The sequence below is a fragment of the Apis florea genome, unplaced genomic scaffold, assembly GCF_048593485.1.
Source record: "Apis florea isolate Af1SG1 unplaced genomic scaffold, ASM4859348v1 contig_2495_pilon, whole genome shotgun sequence".
Classification (NCBI taxonomy): Eukaryota; Metazoa; Arthropoda; class Insecta; order Hymenoptera; family Apidae; genus Apis; species Apis florea.
In genome coordinates, this window is record NW_028256595.1 from 3,511,109 (window position 1) to 3,533,187 (window position 22,079).

Sequence of the window (22,079 nt, forward strand, 5' to 3'; positions counted from 1 at the left end):
AATCGGACAGAGGGCGCATAAATACATGTACACAGGTAGATATGTATACTATCGGCGCGAATAACGGAGGAAGCGAGAAAGAAGATTGACGTACGTTCGCGGAAAGGAAAGCGGCAAATAAAAAAGAAGGAAGAAAGATGCCATGGCCTGAGATCAAGTAAATGGGAAGAAGCAAGAGAAGGAAATAAAAGGGAAAAGGAGAAGGTAGAGAAGTGAGAAGCGAAGGACGGAGGGGAGAAAAGAGGAATATTTCGCGGGCGCGAGTGGTAAAGATTCTCTGAAACCTGTGGCATTTCGCGAGGCACTCTTCTCTTCGGTATACACCGAAGGGGGATCGATAGCGCGTCAGAGACGAGGAGAATCAGGCGGCAGGCTATTTCGAGCAACAACACGGCGGCAGAAGCAGCAGAAGCAGTAGCAACGACAGAAGCGTCCCGTCCGCCGCTAGAGATCCGCAGCCATTCCACGGCCATGTCTGCCGGCGCACGGGGTTGGCTACGCCCGAGCGGGGCCTAGCCAGCCAATCGAAACGGAGCACGGAAGGTCCCGCGCCGTGGTCGTGTCCAATGGGCGTAGCCCGTTCTAGCGAGGCGCGCGACGTCTGGTCGAAGTAGAGGGGGGCCCTCGCGGTTGTCACAGGTGCAGCCAGTTGGCTGGCGAACTCGAGGCGAGCGTGCTCGGGATCGTTGTGTTTCATGTTTCGTGTTGTTCGGTAAAGCACACCGTTTTTAACCGGTTTTATTTCTTCTATTCGTTCGCGTTCTCCTTGAATCGCTCCATCATTTCAAGTTATATTTTTCCGTTGCAATTTACTTCGATTCGTGAAAGATAAATAAAAAAAAAAAAAAGAAAAGAAAGAAAAAGAGTGCGGATTTCCTATAATTTGTTTATAGAAATTTGGGTATATTAAAGTTGTTGGTACGGCGAAAAATAGATAGTAACGAGGTTTTTTGGCGGAGAAGTAAAAGAAGCAGAGATCTCTTAATGTGGTCCGTCGCGCGGACGCGCACGTCGCGTCTGAAAGATCTATCGCGATACCGGTCTCATCGGCGCCATGATCCATCGCGGAGTGTGTAGATCCAAAGGAAAACGACTTTAACGCGACGAAGTTTTACGATGTGCCGGCGGTACCGGCTGATCAGCTGAGATACAGACAACGGTGATAAAACGGTATCGAAAATTAGGAATTCAAATGACCAGTAGTGATTCTATCATAGAATCTGATCAAGAAAAACATTGAGAAAATCGAAGGAAAAGACCGTACTGACTGCGAAAAGATTACATGAAAAAATCGTTCGTAACAAACAGTGATAACTAAAACGTGGTTCATAGGAACGAGAGTAACGCGAATTTGCCGAGATAACTGGAGGCAAATAGAATATAGGAGAAAAAGAGGAGCGAATTGTCAAAATATCGAGTGTGTGCTGACGAAAAAAACTGGCAGCCAAGGGGGGAAGTGTGAGAAGTGCGATTTAACGGCCGTTGGGATAACACCGCAGTAAAAGTGGGTGCACTGGGGCCCTCGGGACCGTTCGGCCGATACGGGCCCGTGGAAGGTGGGCCTGGTGGTGGTCCCGGGCCCGGCAAGGGAGTGGGGACAGGGGTGGCCGCAGTCGCGGCTGGGGAGGTGGAGGGCTACGGGGGCGCCGGGGGCGGGGGAGGGGGCCCCGGGGGGGTTGGTACCCCCCGGATAAGGGTCGCGACCCTCAGCGGGCCCTGCTGCGCACCCCTGCCCGTCACCCAAGCCTGTAACATAGGTAAGCACATATCGTATTTCGCTTTTCCCTATTTTTCATTATATTTTTTTTGGATAATTCCTTCCTTTCCACGCCAATTTTCGAGGAAATTTCTGCGAAAAATTCAAATTCCTTTTGGGGGAAAATGATTTTTTTCATATTTTCGCGAGACGAGTTTCGAGTTGAACACGAGTGAAGTTGACTTGATATCGAATCAAGATTCGTGCGAAAGAGGTTAAGATTTCTCTTAACGTGGCTGTTAAGAGATAGTTTTATCGGATTAATTTATTTCCAAGTACATAACGAAGCGAACAAATTTAAGTTTTACTAGTAATTGATGGATTCTTCGTCGATCCCCTCGTAAATCCGATTGCGTTTTATTTTTTTTCTTTTTCGAGAATAGAAATTTTGTTTTTTAAGAGTCAATAATCAACGTTTCGCGTTCTTTTGCCAAGAAATATTTCGATTATAAACGATAAGAGAGTAAGATTGGTTTCTTAACATGTCATAAGCGCCGGCGCCAGTTTGGCTTCACGCATATAAACGCGCAAGATCGAAGGATTTTCTTTTCGGAATTTCCTTCGAATCGAGAAATACGATTCCACTCTTAATAATATTTTTCCTCCTTTCTTTTTTCGTAGAAAGAAATGCCGTTCGTTCGCTTATCTTGATTGATCGTACCGTAATTTGGATGTCATTGGAATGCGCGTTTTTTATCCGTAGTGATGGATTGTCCCGCGGTTCGAATCTAACGAGGATAAATTTGCCTCAGACAGGGTTGAACACTCGTCGAAATACGCGTCATTGTGCGTAACGAACGACCGGATTCGAGAAAATCGTCATCTTTCTCGATCCAAATGTAAGCGGAATTATACGTAGCCGTTTGTACGACGGATTTTTCCTTCTTCTTTTAACCGTGAAAAAAAAAATGATAGAGGTTGAAAGAAGAAAAAAAAAAGGAAAAAAAAAAACGAACTGTTACTCGGAAAAATTAATGAACGATGACGAACTCGAGGAATCAAAGTATGCTAGCAAGAGAAAAAAAAAAGTAACGATATATTTCTGTGAGAAATATCGGCTACGAATCATGGAAGTATGATCGATTTTAAGCGGCCGATACGGATATCGAATCGTAGCGACGGAAAAGTAATATCCATCGTGCGTTAACATATTAACGAGGAGACGATAAAATAACAATATTTTATTAAGTCTAGTATCGGCGCAGCGTTATCGAATGAAAATAAAAAATTGTCGATAACTGTCCCATATCGTTTCTTCTTTCTTCGCCGTTTAATTAATTCAATTTCTTTTTTGAAATTCTTTCTCAAAAAACTCTCCTTTTTGCCCCTCTGCTACTTCATTATGCGGCCACATTTTTCTTTGTTCTTCTTATTCTTCGCGGAGGGACAATGCGAAAACAAAACTGCGGAAGAGTTTAAGAACGTGCATTAACATATTCCGAAGGGTGGCTGGAAGAAAAATATTGACACTAAAGGTATCGGATCACTTGTTCGACTACGGTGGATTTGCGTAGCGCCGCAATCGTATTGATTACTAATTCACCGTGACTTTACGTAACGTTTTATGTTAACTGTTGAACCGATTAATTACCCTCTTGCCACTGTTCCCATTATAATTGTACCTATCCAACGACTTACGTTCACGTGATAGTTATGAAGTTTTTATTTCAACTGGAATGACGCCTATAAATTCGGAATGACAATTTTTCAATCCTTGAATAAATGAAGCATTATATTATGCGATTAAAGGGAGAATTAAAAGTATCCAGATATCGATCTAGGATAAAAGAAAAAAAAAGAAAAAAGATTTTCGAGGAAAGCGTGGCACGCGTCGCACGCCACACCGATGGAAAAGAATCGGATTAATCAACCCCCGTTTTCGATCGTTCAGATTTTCGTCTCACGTACTCCTAATCTGGTTTGGACGATTCGAGGGAAATCATTGCGTCCTCCTCTTCTTTTTCACGCGCCACGTCCGTGAAATCGGTTCTCGTGATATCTGATTTAACAAATGGAAGGTCAACCACCGTTAGAAGGATGCATATTCTTCGAAGGGAGCTATCTCGATCATTGTTTTTTTTTTTTTTTTTTTTTTTTTTACTTCTTATAACTATACAACACAACTCGGTCAACTTTTCTTTCCTTATTAATCTTAGCCGCGATAGATTTTCAGGATGAAAGTTCGAAGTTTATCGGAAACGTGGATCGCGTGTTTATCGCGAATGGAACGGCGTATCCTCAGCGTGCGACTAAAAAATATTCGGTGGAAATTTCGCCGTAGGAATTACTCGTAAGTCGATTTCGCGTGGAACGATTTAAATCTCGAGGTAACCGCGGGGTTGGTTGGTTCGGGTCGGGTCGAGTCGCGTTCCTCCTTTTTCTTCTCGCCCTCCCGCACTACGGAGGGAGATGAGATGCGCAAGGTCAGACCTTAAGGGGTGGGAGAAGGGTTGCTAGGTTGACAACCCTGCTAGCAGGGAGGAACTCCGCCCATTGGCGGAAACCGCGAAAAAAAGAGAGGAGTGAACCCCGTAGAGGGTTCAGCAATGGCGAAAAAAGAAGTCGAGGGTGCGAGAGAGGTAGAAATACCGACGAAGATACCGGGGGGGTGGGAGGGAGGGAGGGAGGGAGGGAGGGGTATATAACTGGAGGCAAAGCCTGGGGGGGGGGTAGAGAGGGGAGGCGAAGAAAACGTAATAGAGGGCAATCTCGTCCACGAATGTTAATTAACAACGAATTGTAATCATCGAGCGGCTCGTTCGACGGAGCACACACTCGCTTGATGGCTATTGACAAACAATTATGATACCATAAAGATACAAGCGCGATCATTAAATTTGATGGCATAATAGATTATGTTGCTCCTTGAAACAGAAGTGTTATACACGGTCAACCTTAACCGTGTTATTATAACTTTGGGATGATTTTTCCTTTCTTTCGTTTTTGTTTTTTCGTTTCTTTTTTTCTCTCGGAAGGAAAAAAAAAAAAAAAAAAACGAAAAAACAAAAAAGAAAATTCGTTTCGACGCGGCGCGGATAACGCAGTTACGTACACAAGACAAGCTTCGTCTTTACCTTACCGCGTACGTTTTTTACGTTTTATTGCGTTGCATTATCGATCATCTTGAAACGTTTATAATTTTCTTTTTTTTTTTTTTTTTCTTTTTTCGTTTTCAAAGGGGAAATTCATTTATTCGAGATGCGCACTTGGATGAGCTTGCTTCGACATTAACGATAAGAAGATTGCATTTCTGTTGCAGTATTACGTTTTCTTTTCGATTCGTATTTTGTACAGTTTGACAGGCTGCACGGTGATCAAAGCGTTTGAATGATAAAAAAATGTCCGTACAATACGCGGTTCGTTATGCACGTGCGTAATCACCGCCGGTACGCCCGATTTCCTTTCAGTTCATAATCTAATCGATAATCAGGAATGTTTCAAATCGAATCCGCGCGTGTTCGGATTCTTCTTTTCTTTTCTTTTTTTTTTTTTTTTCTTTCTTTTTTTAACGAAATGTTAAAATATTCGCACCGATCGGCCGGGAAAATTGTTCACCACTCGAGAGTTTCTTTCTTCAAAAATTTTCCCCCCTTCGAAAGAGGGGATTGATCGAAACATTGTACAGTTTCGTTTTTATTTCAAAGCGTTATGCAACGCGAAACTAGGACAATCTCAAAGCACACACACACACACGATCGAAACTATCGCGAGCATAGTCGAAACACACAGTGTCGCAGAAATTTCCTCGTTTTCCGCGTTTCGTTTTTCGCACGATGACGCGCGCGTTCGAACGTGCGCGAAATTAAAACGCCTCGTCAGGTCGCAGCCGCGCGCTTTCCATCAACTTTTCTCGATGCTCGACGTTTTCGCTTCTATGGATATTTTTCAAACCCGCTCGCTTTTTTTACCCTCCCCTTCCCATCGACCGGCCGCGTATAAATAGCCGCGAGAAAACGCGCCTCTGCTTTCTCCCCTCCCTCCTCCCTCCTCCCCCCCACCCTCCCCCCCATGCGATAAATCAAACGCGAGCGAATTTATTTATTAAAATTGTTTTATATATAATATATGTATGTATATATCTATTTGTGTTTTACAATGTTAAACTACGTTAATCGGTCTCGTTTAAATCCTCTGTATTCACAGATGCTCTCTTTCTTTTCGAAGCAGGGAGACGTGGTTTGGCGATGCTCCTGTCATGTGCAGGATGCGAGAAACCAATAATGGATCAGTACCTGCTGAATGTTTTGGACCGAGCGTGGCACGTCGAGTGCGTCCGCTGCTTCGATTGCAGAACCACGTTGCAGGACAAGTGTTTCTCGAGGGAAGCGAAGCTATTTTGCAGAGAGGATTTCTTCAGGTGAGTCTTCAGAGTCTTCTCCTAACAACTTTTGCATCTTGCCGAGAGTTGAGACGCGGCTTGAAACGGCGCAAGAATCACGCTGTTCGAGTTTGGCGAATTTGGCGAGGGATGATGACGTTCGAATACGAACGATACTTCGAGATCGATTATTATTTTCGCGTTAACGTATTCGTGTTCGAGATCGAGCAGCTTTCGTAAAGAAAAGGCGGGGAAACGAACCTTATCATTTTCGCCATTCTCAATCCAAATATTCGATCCGAAACATTTTATAAGGATACATTTCAAATCAATGTTGCGACTCTGATTCAAACCGAACACTCGAGAATCGATCAACTACTATATATATATATATATACATTGACGAGCCCGATATAGGGGGTAAAAAGTTGCTGGTCGAAACAATACGAACAGGTACGAACGAAGCCGAATTCGGTTAGTAATTCATCGGAGCAACTTGTTCTACCTCCAGTTCTACGTGATAATTATCGTTCGAGCTCGTTTCATCGATAAAACTTAACACGATCGATCCTCGGTGGAGGAGAAGTCGTGGAATTTTTTTTTTCTCTCCCCCTTCGAGCAGAAGCTCGTATATACCGGCATCAACCGACTGTTTCCCGTTTGCATAATTAAATAATTGGCTGTGTCACAACTGGTACCAACCAGGCGACGAACCGCTCGAAGAAATCGAAAGATTTACGACGCATTAGGGGGACAATCGCGGCGACGTTTGTTGTCCGTTGATATTTCTTTCCTTTTTTTTTTTTTCTTTTTTTTCGTCGCTTTTTACGATTAGAAGATTAGTCGATAGATGGTGGGCAGACGGTGGTGAGCAGAGGCGAGGCGAGAAAGACAGAGAGAGAGAGAGAAGAAAAAGAAAAAAAAAGCATTTCGAGCGACGAATGGAAAGGAGGGCCTTGACATTTTCCCAGACAGCTCCCGTCGTTATTTCACTCGATCGAGCTTCCGAGGCAAAAATCTCTCGCTCGATCGAAAGCGAACGAACGAAACGCTATCGCGATTCGTTACGCGGTTCCACCGACGTTAGTATCGTATATCCGGATACGGGCGGGGAGTCGATTTCTTCGGTGGCGATTCGACAGACTTAGAGACTCCGCTTTCTTGCCACCTTTCAGAGTAGAAGCGTTAAATGGAAACATCGAACTCCGCCCGCTCTCTCTCTTTCCCTCTCTCGCTTGCCCTTTTGCGCCAAGTTTTCGGCATAAATCAATCGAGAAATAAAATTCTAATTAACGAGACCGCGTTGAAAAGGAACTCGCTCGTTTCGATAATTCGTTCTTTGCATCTATCGGATCGGGCGGGATATAATCCGTGCGATTCTTGTCACGTCTTTATCCAAAACGAAAAGAAAAAAAAGGAAAAAAAAAAAAAAAGAAAAAAAGGAAGAAACGGTGCAAAATCGTAAACTAACTAACGATTCTTATTTGTGACAAGGAACGAGGGAATCTTTAAAGGAAGATCGTCAGTCACGTCGTGGAAGATTATTGCGAACGTATTGATTTACGAACGTGGTTCGGTAGGGAATATTTATGATGCGGTTTGAATCGATGATCCCAAGTGACTCGGGCAACCAGAACGGATGCGAAAAAATAGCGCAGTGTGGATCGGTGATTTTGAATGCGCGAGCGAGATTCTTCTCGGTTTCGCGAGAACTCTCGTCCTTGACACTCGCGTGAAAAAAACCGATCCGAAAGCGAGAAGATGCTCGAGTTCCGCTTCGTTTCGAGCCGGTAATTTTGTCGCGGAACGCGATTCGAGAAGGGACAAAGAAGTGGTAAGAAGTGGTCGTCGATCGGGGTTAAATCAGATTAAATCGGGATCGAGAACGTTGGAATTTTCACGTTGATCCGGCCGGTATTCCTCTCTTTCTTTCTTTCTTTCTTTCTCTCGCGATTATACAGTTGAAAACGGCGTAAGTATCTGTTAAATAATATTTAACGGACCGGAGAGTACGATCGCGGAATCGTGCAGGAGGGAGAAAAAGTATCGCAAAAACTCTGTGACGAATGACGGTGCACGAAGGGCTTGCAGCTCGATTATATACGCGAGAGTCGCGTTAAAAATAAAGGTCAAAGGGAGAAACTTTTGGTTTTTTGGCTGCGCCGCGTAGATTAATTTCGTTATCTTTTACGTCTAATCAAGAGTATTACAATTTATCGAACGGTGTTTCGAGGGACAGAGAATTCGCGAGTCAAGGCAATTAATAAAAAGAGAGTGTGAAATATAATTGGAATAGTCGCATCGACCGATGACAAATTTCCATGGAACGACGATATTGATGACTTGTTTACCACGAAATAAAAATCATCCACCTTCCCGATTCTTCGAGACTCTCTCTCTCTCTCTCCTTTCGCGACTTCTGGAAGCGATGAACGATCCCCTTTGTAGCCAAGGGCCCGAGAACGCGCGGAAAGTGGGGAGGGCGTTTAAAGGGGGGCCCTTTGATACTTATACACGAACGAGTGTATAACGAACGTGTTGTATACTTTACGAGCCACTTTGCATTTCATCCCGATGAAAAATTCATTAGATGTAAGACGAACGGTTGGCTACGCTCGAGCGGCGTAGAAAAGCTTTTCGGGTCAAAAATAACTCGATCCCCGGCGTCCCGTTAATTAGCGTTATCCTCTTTGCTACCGTTACACACTGTGGAAACAGCCGATCGGCGATCACGCATTCTTTTAAATCGCCTCTCGGGATAACCACGCTTGCCACCACGCGCGCTATGAAAAATCGCCAGTTCGGGAGTTTCGCGAAACGACGAGAAACGCAAAGTGCGGAGAAGCAAAACGATAGAAACAGACGATTCCCAGGACAATCGTGTCTATCGATGTCGGATCGAACTACAACCCCTCCCGCTACGGGAGGGAATCGCCGTTGGGAATAGCGTAACACCTCCGGGAGGTCCGAGGCATGGTTGGAAGGAACGGTACGCACGGTTATGGTAACCGGCTCTACGAGTCGCAGCAAGGTCCTTAAAGGTCGATAATGGCCCATGGGGGCCCGAAAGGGTCCAGGATCAAAAGAACCGATGTCCCCGTTTCAGCGCCGCCTCGACTGCCGTAGCTTGCGGTCGATGGCCCTCTGTGTACCCACCAAGAAATTATTGCCTTAAAATATGGTCCGCCACGTCGTCGAAATACGCCCGATGAAAACATTAACTCAAGGCTAGGGGCGAGATGTGGCGGTGTCAACGGTGAGTCGAGACTCCTGAGAGCGCCTTGTCGCTGAATAATCGGTCGCCAACAGTCGGTCGGATTTCGCTTCTTTCGCGCTTCTTCTCGAAAAAGTATCTCTCTCGCGATATTCTACCAATTACACGTACGGCAATCGTACGCGCGCGATAATTTATCGAGGCATCGATGGCGCCGAGCATTTTTCTTTCGGCCGAAATAAATCATAGGCAGCGGTGTTGCAACCGATCCGTGCATTCGAACCGTCGATAGAACGTCGAGAGAGGCGAGCAATAATCGCGATCATCCGCGACCATCTCCGTCGTTCCGATCCCCAATCGAATTTCGATACTACCGTCCACATTCTTCTCCCTTCCCAAACAAATTCGATCTCTCTGAATCGAGGATGGATACGGTTGAAAACTTGGCGTTAATTAACAGTGGACTTCGAATCTCTACCGTTGCCACGGTGGCCCGTTTCCAAAGCCTGATACGAGCCAAGTTCCGCGGGGAAAGCGCGGAAGACAGAAACAGGGACGATGGACCCCCCGGCTCGAAATCAAAGGGAAACGATCGAAACCGATCATCACCATCATCATCATCATCATCATCATCATCATCATCGTCGTCGTCATCATAGATCGGCGTAACTTTTCTCTCGAGAGTTGGAAAGGGCGCCGACGAGAGCGATCTCTCTCTCTCTCTTTCTCTCTCTCCATTGTCCTTGCTTTCCACCCGCGGTGTTGGCCTCCTCGGGAGTAGACCCGTCGAAACTCGAACGTGGAAACATTATAAATGCGGCGTGACGCCCGCTACGAACCGTAGGAGAAGTTTGTTGGGCGTGACGGGGCCGGCGCGGTCGAGAACAGAAAGAGAAACGGGGGAGAGAAAGAGAGAGAGAGAGTGAGAGGGAGGGAGGAGTTAGAGGGAAGAAGAGAGAAAGAGGGAGCGAGAGAGGGGTACAGAGTTGTTTCCCTTCCAGGAAGGTACGGCAATAGTATATATCGCGATGCGTATTCATACGTAGGGAACGTTTTTGCCAACCACCGGTCTCTTGCGTCATACTCTCGAGACAGGACCCTGTTCTCTGTCATACGTCGTACGCGGCGTGGTCGAATTATTCTTTTCTCTCCCTTCTTCTCCTCCTCTTCTTCTTCTTCTTCTTCTTCTTCTTCTTCTTCTACTCGTTCTCTCGACTCTTTTTTTTCTTCTTATCAATTAACCAGTCGGGTCCTCGCGACAAAAGTTTAATCGGGATTACGTAAGTGGTGAGCGCGGTCGTAGCGCGGGTTCGTTTAACGATCGTTTGTCATCTCGTTACGCTTGGTATTTAGCCACGAATCGTGGAGAAAGTGGCACGGACGCCGGACCGATACCCGCGAAAGTTGGATGAGGAACGAGGACGAAGATGGAAAAGGACTTTATGCAAACGGCGCTGCGTTTCACATGGTGTCGCATGGCCAACGTCCACCCATTAGCATAACTGTTATGAACCGTTTTCTCAGCCTTCGTGCCTCTTCGCCCTCTTCGCCGCCCCGTTCGGTAATCGACCATATATTTCAGGAATTAATCGGCGCCAGCTCGAAACTGGTCCCGATTAACCGGGTTGCAACCGGGATCTTTCCGCGCGATAAAGTGAAAATCGACGACGAAGGAAAGGAGAAATGTCGTCGCCTCTCTCCCGAGCCGACAATCCAACGAATAACACGAGAGAATAATAATCGAGCGGGTGGAAAGAAATCGATCGGTCTCGAGAAGCGGAAACGAGCGTTTGTTCTCTCGCCCCGCTAATTGGATTCGGTTAATTAGACTTCCGCCGCCTGAGCAATCTCGCGGGTGTTTATTTCCTTTATCGGCGTATCCTTTATAGCGAGGCGTAGTAGGCGCATGCGCGCCGATGGGAACCGACACGAGTCGGATAGAAATTATGGGAGCGATCAACCGTTCGCGAAGAAACGACGAAAATTTTCCGCGAATATTCGAGTCGAACGATTGCGTCGAGGGAAAACATTGCTCGAAATCGATTTTCCTTTACGCGTTCTCGTTCGATCGGAGAATTCATGGTCGAGGCGGGTATCAATCGCGATCAAAAATCATTTTCTCCAATGATTTCGTCCTCTCCAAGGATTGTGGAACGAAGGAGAAAAAGTTTCGTTTCTCGACGAACAGCTTCCACATAGTTATATCGTACAAGGGACTGCGCGCATCGTGGTACGGATGGACGACGCGGAGAGGCGAGCACGCACCGTATACATAAACTCGAGGCTCCGTGGCAAATCGTGGCCCGGACCCACCCCCTTTTTTTTTTTTTTTTCTTTTTATCCGAGGCCCGCTGTCCTATATTTCTTGCTACACGCCAGAATTCCTGGCTCTTTACGCTCTCCTCTTTAAGGGAGCCCGAGAAGCCCCACACCCCCTTCCTTCTTCTCGGGACGGCGGGTCGCCCTGATCGAACCGCTTTCTCACACAGCCACGAACCAGCCACGAAAGCACCGCGTAAGCCTTTCTATTAATGATTTTTACGGCCGGCCTCCGTTTCTTTTTCTTCCGAAGAGGAAGAAAAGGACCTGGCCGGGCGCTGCTGCCCCTCGCGCGGGCTCTCAAAGGAAAAAAAACGAGAAAATCGGCAGACGCGCGTCCATCGACGAGGAAAGGGCGGCGAAGAAACGGCGTGGGGCGGAGAGGTGCAGGAGGAAGGAGTCGGTGATTCGGTGACGTATGCATTCGGGAAGGTTGACACGGGATCGGCTAATTGCTATAATTAATTAAATAATTCCTGTAATTAGACTAGAGGGATTGTGCGGGCGAAGGAGGGAGGGAAGGGAAGGATAGGCGAGAAGGGGAGAAGAGCGAGGAAAGGGAGGGAGAACGCTGCTCTGGCAGCGTAATGACCGTTGGTCGAGAAATATCTCCGGCTTCTGCTTCCGTGAGAAGATTGTTAGGAACTGCGAGTAGGACTGCTAATTTGGACAGGTTGATGAATAGTTTGAAAAAGTGTGCCGGTTGATTATAGGATATTCCGCGTAAATATCTATAGATGATCGCGTCGATCGACAAAACGGAATCCTTGTAATTTGTACTCTCTTTTCCCCACCGCTTGCCTCCCCTTTGCTCTAAGCAAACAAAATTCCGCGCCTGTCGTTTCCACTGTAACCGAACGACCACGATCGTCGTCGTCCACTACGAATGATCCACGACGAGAGAGAGAGAGAGAGAGAGAGAGAGAGAAATAAAAAGAGATAAAAAACACTCGTCTCGTTTGTCTTTCTCACGACGAGGAATCTTGCGAATTTTCTTCGTTCTCGTGGTAAACGGAGATTCGAAGAGATCTCGGGAAGCAACGAACACGAAAAATAAGAATGGACGAGATTGGCGCGATGTAGGTGGCGTTGCGGACGGTTTCGAGGAACGCGCGGGATAATAAAATAGCGGTGGCGAGGTGAACCGATATTATACGCGCGAGCAACGGGAAAATTCTGGGAGAGAGAGAGAGAGAGAGAGGAGTCATCGGGGATTTGAACGCGAACACGTTTCGGGATCGCGGCTCTCGTCGGAGGTGAAACGCGAGCACTGGCCTACCTCGTGCCTGGCCATCGATTGAGATGTATATTTACTTTCGAAAGGTGGCACCACCCCTAAAGGGACCACCGGGTAATTGCTATAATTAATCCGCGTGATTCCTGTAATTAAAAAGATTACCACGGGTGGAAAGTATGCGATGCTTCCGTAATAATAACACGGAAGGATCGGACGGACGAATCCTTTTCGGTTAGATTTATTGACTTCGCGCGCCGCGCGTGAAATGTGTTGCCGCCATGTCGTTGGACGTTGCGTGGATGTTGCGAAAGAAAAAAGAAAAAAAAAAAGAAAAGGGCGCGTACGTTTCTTTTTCGTGTAAATCGTCGCCTATCTTGCGCCTCGTAATTCTTTCTTTCTTCCTCCTTCCCTTTTTTTTTTTTTTTGCTCGATCGATCTTCGGAAAAACGGAGCGGTTTACGACAAAGAAACGATCTCGTTCAACGAACGATTAGGTAAAAGAAGAAAAAAGAGAGGGGAGGGAGAAGAAAGAACGGCTAATACAAAATTAACGGCGGAATTAAAGGAATAAAAGGGAGGGAGGGAGGGAGAGAGAGAGAGAGAGAGAAGGAAAAAAGAAAGAAAAAGGAAAATCGAACAGGCGCTGGCGCTGGTTACCACGTTGCGCTTTTACAGCACCGAAGGGTTTTAACTTTTTATGCCCTATCGGGACGTTAAAGTCCCATCTCTTTAAAAGCGCCATATTTCTTTTATCGACGTTTGCGAGTGGAGCGGCTTAATGACAGGACTTGTAAGTTTCGAGTCCAATAAACGTCGTCGACGTACAACATTGACTTTCCTTTTCGTTCGTTTCGTTCCGAGTCGCGTCGACGAGTGTCCACGTGTTCGCGATTGTTGATCGCCGAGGGAGGAGAAGAAAAAAAAAAAGAAAAAAGAGGAAAAAGAGGAAAAAGAGGAGCGAGAAAAATAAAAGAACGCGAAGACTTATGACTATTGGAACGAACGTAAATCGAAGAAAAGTGAATTTTATGTATCGCGTCGCGTTTACGTCATATCGAGCGTTGAACAGAGATAAAAGAAACCGAAGAGCGAGAGCGAGAAGCGAAAAAGGTAAGATTCGAGAGAAGGCGCGAAACTCGCGACGAACGGAAAAACCGCTTCGAACGATTAATCATCGCGAGGTGACGCGCGCGCTCGTTATCCGATGTTTCAGCGCTTCCTGGTCGTGGACGAGCTTAAAAGAAAGAAAGAAAAGAAAAAAGAGAGAGAGAGAGAGGGAGAGAGAAGAGAAAAACTTCGTTGGTCGTTATTCACGTGGTTGGTTGCGTGGCGTTCTGTTGCAGGCGATACGGGACGAAATGCAGCGGTTGCCTCCAGGGGATAAGCCCCCAGGATCTCGTGAGGAAGGCGAGAGACAAGGTTTTCCACCTGAATTGCTTCACCTGCCTGGTGTGTCGGAAGCAGATGAGCACCGGAGAGGAGCTCTATGTCCTGGACGACAACAAGTTCGTGTGCAAGCAGGACTACCTGTCGGGCAAGCCGCTGCCGGACACGCATCACGTGCACGGTCATCATGGTGAGTTACAAGTGTCATTGTCCCTCGTTATCCACCGCGAAGAGAAACACCATCGCGAGGCGGAGACAATCCGTGTGCGCGCCGCTTTGTTCCGTTCGTTTGCCCGGAATCCGATTTGCGGAACTATATACCGGTATTGCCGGCTCGCGGCATGTTATCGATTCTACACCCACTCGTTTGTTCTATGAACGGGCGCGATTTAAAACGATCGTAATTTCGTAGCCGATGCGCGGCCATGTGCTCCTACGCGTAAACCAAATCCGTTGTTACGTTATTCCTTTTCCCCATAGGCGTAAATGCCTAATTCGTATCGCGTCGGAGGGATGCCGATCGACGTCCTTCGAGCCAACTCGTTCTCCGTTCCAATTTTTTCGAAAAATAAATTCGGATATTATTCGCCTCGCTTTCTCCCTCCCCTCCCCCATTTTTCTCCCCCGATCTCGATAGGGAATAATTCGCGCCTCGCGACGCGTGAACGTTCGTTTAAAAAGATAAAGCGCGTCCACGATCGAGATTTCTAACTTTTTTTTTTTGGAAGAAAAAATAAGGAGCCGAGAGAGAGAAAGAGAAAGAGAGAGAGAGGGGAGGGGGGGAGCTCGACGAGGCTAGAAGAGTCGCACGGGGGAGGGAGCGCACGGTTCAACGCGTCCAACGCGTCCGAGATTTCACGAAGTCAGGTTCGTTTAAAAAAAAAAGAAAGAAAGAAAGAAAGAGAGAAGGGATGGGAGGGGGGGAGAAAAAAAGAAGGGAGACCGGGGGTAGGTTTTTCACGGGGGTTTTATCCTCCGGTTGGAACGGCACAAGCTGTGAAAACAGCGCGCGTGTAACCGACCGCCAGCCACCAGCCGAAAGAGAAACAGAGAAAGGGAGGACGTGAAAAAAAAAAAAGAAAAAGAGGGGCAAAGCGCACGAGAGCGAGCGAGAGGGAATGGAAAAGAGCAGCAGCTCGGTTTCACGAGGATCTCGCCGGTGTGTAAGCCGTGAAACGAAAACCGAAAGGTCGTTAGGCAGGGGCAAACCTTTTGTCGCTTCGATGCCGACGCTTCGAAACCGCAAAATGTCCGACGACTCGTTTTCTTTTCCCTTTTTCTTTCGCCACGGGAGCGCGCCGCGTCTCCCTTTTCTCCTTCGAAAATGCAAATTTGCGACGAGACGCGTCGTCCTCCCTTCCAACGTCTCGAGACGCTCGCCACGACCACCACCCTTTTTTTCGGCCGAGAAAAATTCCACGTACTCGGCGAATATTTTTCTTTTTTTTTTTTTTTTTTTTTTTGCGCCGCGCACTTTTTCCACAATTCGAGAAGGGACGAATTCGAAGAGGAGCGCTCGCGAAAAGTATAGGTAGGGTACGGGGAAGGAGGGGGAGAGGGACGACGATTACTCGTTTCGATGATCAAACATCGTGACGTCTGGATATTCCACGCGTTTCCGACATTAATCTCTATCACCGTGCAGCCATTTGTCAGTTGTCGAATTCACGGTGATCGTCTGCGGCGTATGCGAAAAGCGCAGCAATTACGCGACGAGTGTCGATTAATCAGCAACGTTTATCGATAACTTTTAGCGTCTTTTGTCGCTGGATACGATCGCGAAATTGCGTAGATGCGCGGGAGGTGTGGGAGGAGAAGGGGGAATTGCGAAATTTAAAAGAGGAAAAAAAATGAACGGGTACCGCGATGGCGCGCGCCCCGTGCGTAGGTCCACGAGCGGATAACCGTAATCACGTTTAATTGGTAATTTCGTATGGAACATCGACAAATTCACTCCGTTCCGTTGATAAATTATATTCTATTTACTATAGCGGATATTTTCGCCGCTCCGCTACATCTAAAGTCGACGTTGATCGATGCAATTATTTTTTACAACGAAATTTTTACACACAGCTACGCGATCACCGGTCTCTCGCGTCGTTCCCTCGCATCGTGATAAGTCGTTCGACGAGAATTATCTACGATTCGTGAACATCTTTTAGGTCTTTTCCCCGAGGGGACCGATCGAATCGCTGATTTCGAAAGGAATTCGATCCCGAAATTTAGCGCGGGGTTTCTTTTCGCGCGTCGAAGCCCTTTGCGTAGCCTGTAACGAAAACAAAATCATTGAACAGAAAAGTGACTGGTGCTCTTTTCGAAGTCAATGATTCGACGAGCGATGTGATTAAAATACACGATTCGGATCGTTCACGAGCAGAATCGTCCAACCTGTCGACAGGAGGAGACTCGTTGATGGGTTCAGGATCGGAAGACGAGGACGAGGACGGTAGTGCTCACCATCATCACGGTGGTGTCGGTGGCCCGCACTTGGGCCCTCACAATCTCGGTCCAGGTGGTCCTGGTGACCAAACGGTCGGTCATACTGGCGATCTACCTCTTGGAAGCGATCCTTGCAAGCAGGAAGACTCCGAGGATCAAGGTAGGTCCATCTTACATCCGACTTTAAATTAAAAAACCTTTTTCTTTCTTTTTTCTTTTAACGCAAATTTTATACGCACCATTTTACGCTCCGTTTCGTTGGATTGGGATGTAACGATTCGCGAGAGAAATCGAAAAAGTTCAAGTCGAACGTGAGAGAAGGAAGAGAAGAAAAAAAATTGTCGTCAATTTGGCGCACAAACTCGATTCAGAAACGATCGACTGGGATCGACCAACGACTTAATCACGGCCAATCTTGCCCTTTCGTGGAACCCTCGAAACGAGGGAGGAAATTCGAGGTGGCTTGACCTGGAACGTCACCACGAATTACTAAGCGCGTCAGGTCTTCCCGGCTCTATTATTCGCTTCTGCTCTTTTATCACGAGCGCGCGTAACACAATGACCCCTCGGTTTTGCCTCTCTCGAACCGAGAGCTATACACCGGGTACAAGCATCTATATACCGTGCTATTCGGCAAAGAGGAAGAGAGGGGTGTCTTGGCGAAGGGTGGCCCCTGTAGTGCGGTGTGACACTGTCCAAACATTTTCTTTGTCCCGTGGTTAAGACCTCCCTGGGTATATATATATATATATAGATTATCGTGAAGAGTTGGGATCCGAAGCTACGCGCGCGCTTCGTATACGTGTGCATTATGCGTGCACACACGCACACGCGTGCTTTATAGAGTGTAGCTTTCAAGCGTAGACCAGCCACGATAATCCGATGGGGGTTTCGCATCGCTTCCGGGGGATTGGCTTCGATTGTTGTTACCTCGATCCGGCCGATCAAGATTCCGAGATATGTATATATCATGCACGCGTGTCTGCGTGTAGAGCTTGTTAAGAAACCATCCGTCGAGGAGAAAAAAAGAACGTTCTATTATTTATTCGGCCTGTAAAGCGAAATTCCCCATCGGGGATTTCGTGGATGGAAAAATATATTCGTATACGTGGACTGTTTCTAATAATCCACATAGCCGGCGAAAATCGAGAACGTGCGCAAAATTGGTGAAATTAGGCTGAACAAAGAGAGCGCGAAAGCGGGGGTGGGGCATTTGTTTCTCCCGCACGGAACAAGTGTGTTTACCCCGTGGCGCGCGGGATCGATTATTAAACTGGTGGTTTTGTTTGCATTGGCCCAAGGTTCCCTGGACGGCGATCCCGAAACGAGGGATAGCCAAACGGAGAACAAAAGTCCAGACGGTGGTGCCGGTGGTGGTAGCGGCGATGGTGGCGCCGGTTCGAAGAGGCGAGGCCCAAGAACGACCATAAAGGCGAAACAATTGGAAATTCTCAAGTCGGCGTTTTCGTCCACTCCGAAACCGACCAGGCACATCAGGGAACAATTAGCGAAAGAGACCGGATTGCCCATGAGAGTGATACAGGTTTATAACACAGGTTTTCATTACCCTCTCCCCGACCGACTTAGGGACGGAATCATGACGTTATTCGATGAGCGATTAATTAAAGCGAATCGAAGAGAGAGAGAGAGAGAGAGAGAGAGAGAGAGAGAGAGAGAGAGAGAATCGGTTGAAATCCTAATCCTAATCCAAGCAAGCGGCCAATTAAATCGAATGAAAAACAGCCGGGCGTAACGGTGTTCCCAGGTCTGGTTTCAAAATAAGAGGAGCAAGGAGCGTAGGTTAAAACAACTGACGTCGATGGGCAGGAGCCCGTTCTTCGGCGGCTCTAGAAAAATGAGGGGCTTCCCCTTGAACCTGAATCCCGGTGCTTTGGGCGGCGAGGACGGACCGCCGCCCGGTTTTCCATATTTCGGCGCGGAGAAGTTCGAATTCGGTTACGGCGGGCCCGTGGCATTTCACCATGAATTCTTTGGTGCTCATCCGCCCCCTCATCCGCATGGACCGCCCTTCAGCGGACCGGGCAATCCTGGTGAGTCTTTGGAATTCTTCGCCACCATCCATTCCATTCCTTTCGATCCCTTTCTCCTTTAGGGAAAACAACGACAAGGAACACGCGGCATTATTTTGCGCATTGTCGCGATTTTACGCAGCTGCGAAGAATTTCGAAAGAATCTCGTGAACGAAACGATCCGTCTATTCGAAAGCTAGTATCGAAAGCAGAACCTTGTCTCTCGAGTTGTGTCGCGGCTATAATAAACATCGTAGCGGGTTAGGTAGGTCGCGATAATTATGACAGCCGGGTTCGGAGATAGGTGGCCGGATACGATCCTCTCTGAATAGTACACGTAATCTGTTTCTGACAGGTTTGGACCCGGCGAGTTTAGCGGGTATGGCGGCCGCAGTGGCGGTGACAGGGGAATATCCACCTCCGGGTGCGGGAGGCGGCCCTCCGGAATTTCTCACGGGCCCTCCTGGACAGGGGCCCCCTGCACCTTCCGGCGGTAGTCCTGGAGAGTTCCTAGCACCTTCAGGTATGGATTCAAATTCTTTCTCGAGGAAAGGTTCACGCCTTTCTGTCGAAAGATGGAACGTTTCCTTTTCTTTTCCTCTCTCTTTTTGATTTTTACCTACTCTATTTCGCAACATAATCGCTTTCTCTTTCTTTCCTCCCGATGTACGCGATTAATTGTTTAATATACTGAAATCGCGTTAACGAGACTTTGGGGTGTGGGTGGAGTGTTGGAAACTTTGACAAATTGTAACGTGTACGGTTACACGAGCATCGACATAGTAGAAAGTTTTCGCGCACAAAATTATCGCGCGATCGAAACCTTTCCACCAACACTTTATTCGTGCGTTTGACGAAGGAACAATCGGTTTCTTCCTTTTTTTTCTTTCTTTTCTCTCTTCTTCTTCGAATCTCGATGTTTCTGTGTAATATTTCTCTGTAAATTTGGAGAAGAGAAAGAACCGATTTGGATTTGATGTTTCTCAGGTGGAGCACAGGGTAATCCCAGTGCCGGTGGGAATGGTGGCGGTCCAGGTGGCGGCGGCGGCGGGGGTGGGTTCCTGGAGCCGCACCAGATGCAGAGCGAAGGGCTGGCCTGGTAGTACGAGTTTTAATTAACGTTTATTTTTTTCGTGTTTATGTTGCTTTCCATCGACCGAGCGAAATATCGATCGAATTTCGAAGAAAAATCGCGCGTGAGCCGATGGAGAGATCGTACGACTTTGTTCCGGCTTCGAAGACTTTTGCCCGCGAGATGAAGTTGTGGCGAGAGTCGGGAGCCAGGTCGATTTTGCGTCTTGTACGTTTCTGTAAGATACGCGTACGATAAGAAGATCGATCGTTTAGCTTCGTTTCTTTCACGGTTATCATTGTCATTATTAACATTATTATCTTTATTATTATTATTATTAATATTATTTTATTATTATTATTATTATTATTATTATTATTATTATTATTATTATTATTATTATTATGATCGTTGGCCAACGCCAACGTTACTATTTTATTATTATTATTTTTATTATTATTATTATTATTATTATTATTATTATTATGAGTTATTAAATATTATTATTAATATTATTGTGTATAAAATTTCGAAATGTCCTATCGTGTAATATTATACCCTCCCTGTTGATTAATTTTCGACGTTAATTTTAAGAGAAATCCTGTAGATATCTGCTGTTCTACACCCGAGAAATACATGCGAAGACACGTAAAAGGAAAAAAAGGAAAAAGAAAAAAAAAGATCATCGGAAAAGAAAAAAGACATAACGTTACATCTAAAATACGTAAAAAAAAAAAAAAAAAAAAAAAAAAACACACAATACGAAACAGAATACAACAGGTACACATACAGGCGACATTCAGTACACATGCGTAAATTCTACATTTAAAGAAACCGCTGTACTATTTATCAATAAAATATAAATATAAATAGGAATGTGTAACCTGTAACTGTTAAGGTGGCGATCGATGTAAATAATAAATCTGTCTTTTTTTTTTTTTTTTTTTTTTTTTTGCGAGAGAAGCGCGCGAAACCATCAGTTGGCTGAGTTCTGTCACCGAACTGTGTCTGTAATTGTAACTTGCATTAAAAACGTCACACACACACACACACACGAGAGAAAGAGACACGCCGCCTCGATGCATAATGATTATAAATATTATTATAATAAACCACCTCGTATTTCCGTATACGTACAGTTGTGTGCATTTTTTTGCCTCTCTTTTTATCTCTCTTTTTCCACACGCTTAAAAAAAAAAAAAAAAAGAAAAGAAAGAAATCTATCGACGCCAAGATCATCGCAACGGTAAGTAAATCTCACTTTACCCGTTTCTCGAATTAAATCGCGCGAAATTGCAAATATCCACATTTATCGCGCTTCTGTTTTTTCGAAATCAGACAACACGTTTTCCCGAGCCGAAATCTCGGTTTCTTTCATCCGTTCCCCAGCGGGGACAAACACCTGAGACTATCGATACGTACTCGATGAATCCTTCGGCTTCGGCCCCCCCATTCACCCCCCTTAAATCGGTGTCCGCAAACGCATCTGCGACTCGGGGCGCTGGCCTAACATCGTTAACAACGGGTGCAACGTCGTTTTCCAGGACGATGGGGGCGGGGAGAAGGAGGAGGAGGAGGTGAAGGAGGAGGAGAAGGAGGAGAGGGTGTGCGGGAGATTCGTTTTCCTGGACATCTGGTGAATTCGATTTTGATGTGTTTCTGCCCTACGGGGGGGGTTGCGTTGCTTCCTCGGGGCTTCGCCGTTCCCGTATCTCTGACAGTCCCGTTGGGGGTAGGAACGATGCTGCCTACGTACGCTGCCTCTCTCCGTGTGTTACACGATACAAACGTGTGTACACACACGATATCGACCCTCGACGATCGTTCCCGACAAGTGTGCCTCCCTTAAGTACGTACGTAGCGCGGTCTCGCTACGTTTACCGTTCCCGTCCCCACCTACCTACCTGTGTATTTTTCACCGGCGCGAGAACGTGGTCGACCACCTTTTTAATATTGCACCCGCCCGTTTGTCTTCTCCACGATCGCCGACTGCCAACCACTTGTTCTCCTCCTTTCTTTTATCTTCTCCTCGCGTCTCAACGTGTTTCTTTCTTTCTTTCTTTCTTTCTTTCTTTTTTTTATTACACGGTCCTCTTCTTCCTATATTTCTTGAACGCGAGTTCAGAAAAATCGACGATATCGAAAATCAAAATTATCGTTCGGTAACTATTATTTGTCAATTTTTTCGATCCAAATTTTTTCCACGAGAAGACGGTGATGATCGGGAGAATAGAATAGTTCGTTTTTTTCTCTAAATCCTTCGATCCCCCGACGAGCTACGGAGCCGCGTCCTCGCGGGAGTTTATCG

At 46.5% G+C, this 22,079-nt stretch overlaps 1 protein-coding gene across 3 annotated transcripts; it reads left to right on the top strand.

Annotated features, from left to right (window-relative positions):
- The first annotated feature begins 1,652 nt into the window (after positions 1 to 1,652).
- On the top strand, positions 1,653 to 20,903 carry Lim1 (LIM homeobox 1). Of its 3 annotated transcripts, none has more exons than XM_086906481.1 (8): positions 1,653 to 1,757; positions 5,921 to 6,113; positions 14,188 to 14,420; positions 16,608 to 16,829; positions 17,971 to 18,212; positions 18,435 to 18,720; positions 19,055 to 19,222; positions 19,687 to 20,903. In XM_086906481.1, exons 2-8 carry the CDS (start codon positions 5,941 to 5,943, stop codon positions 19,800 to 19,802), a joined length of 1,440 nt encoding a protein of 479 aa, XP_086762607.1. In that variant the 5' UTR covers positions 1,653 to 1,757; positions 5,921 to 5,940; the 3' UTR covers positions 19,803 to 20,903. The 3 variants fall into 3 exon arrangements, with proteins under 3 accessions (XP_086762607.1, XP_086762608.1, XP_086762609.1); XM_086906482.1 differs by having other exon boundaries at positions 20,366 to 20,903; XM_086906483.1 differs by having other exon boundaries at positions 16,629 to 16,829.
- The last annotated feature ends 1,176 nt before the right edge of the window (positions 20,904 to 22,079 follow it).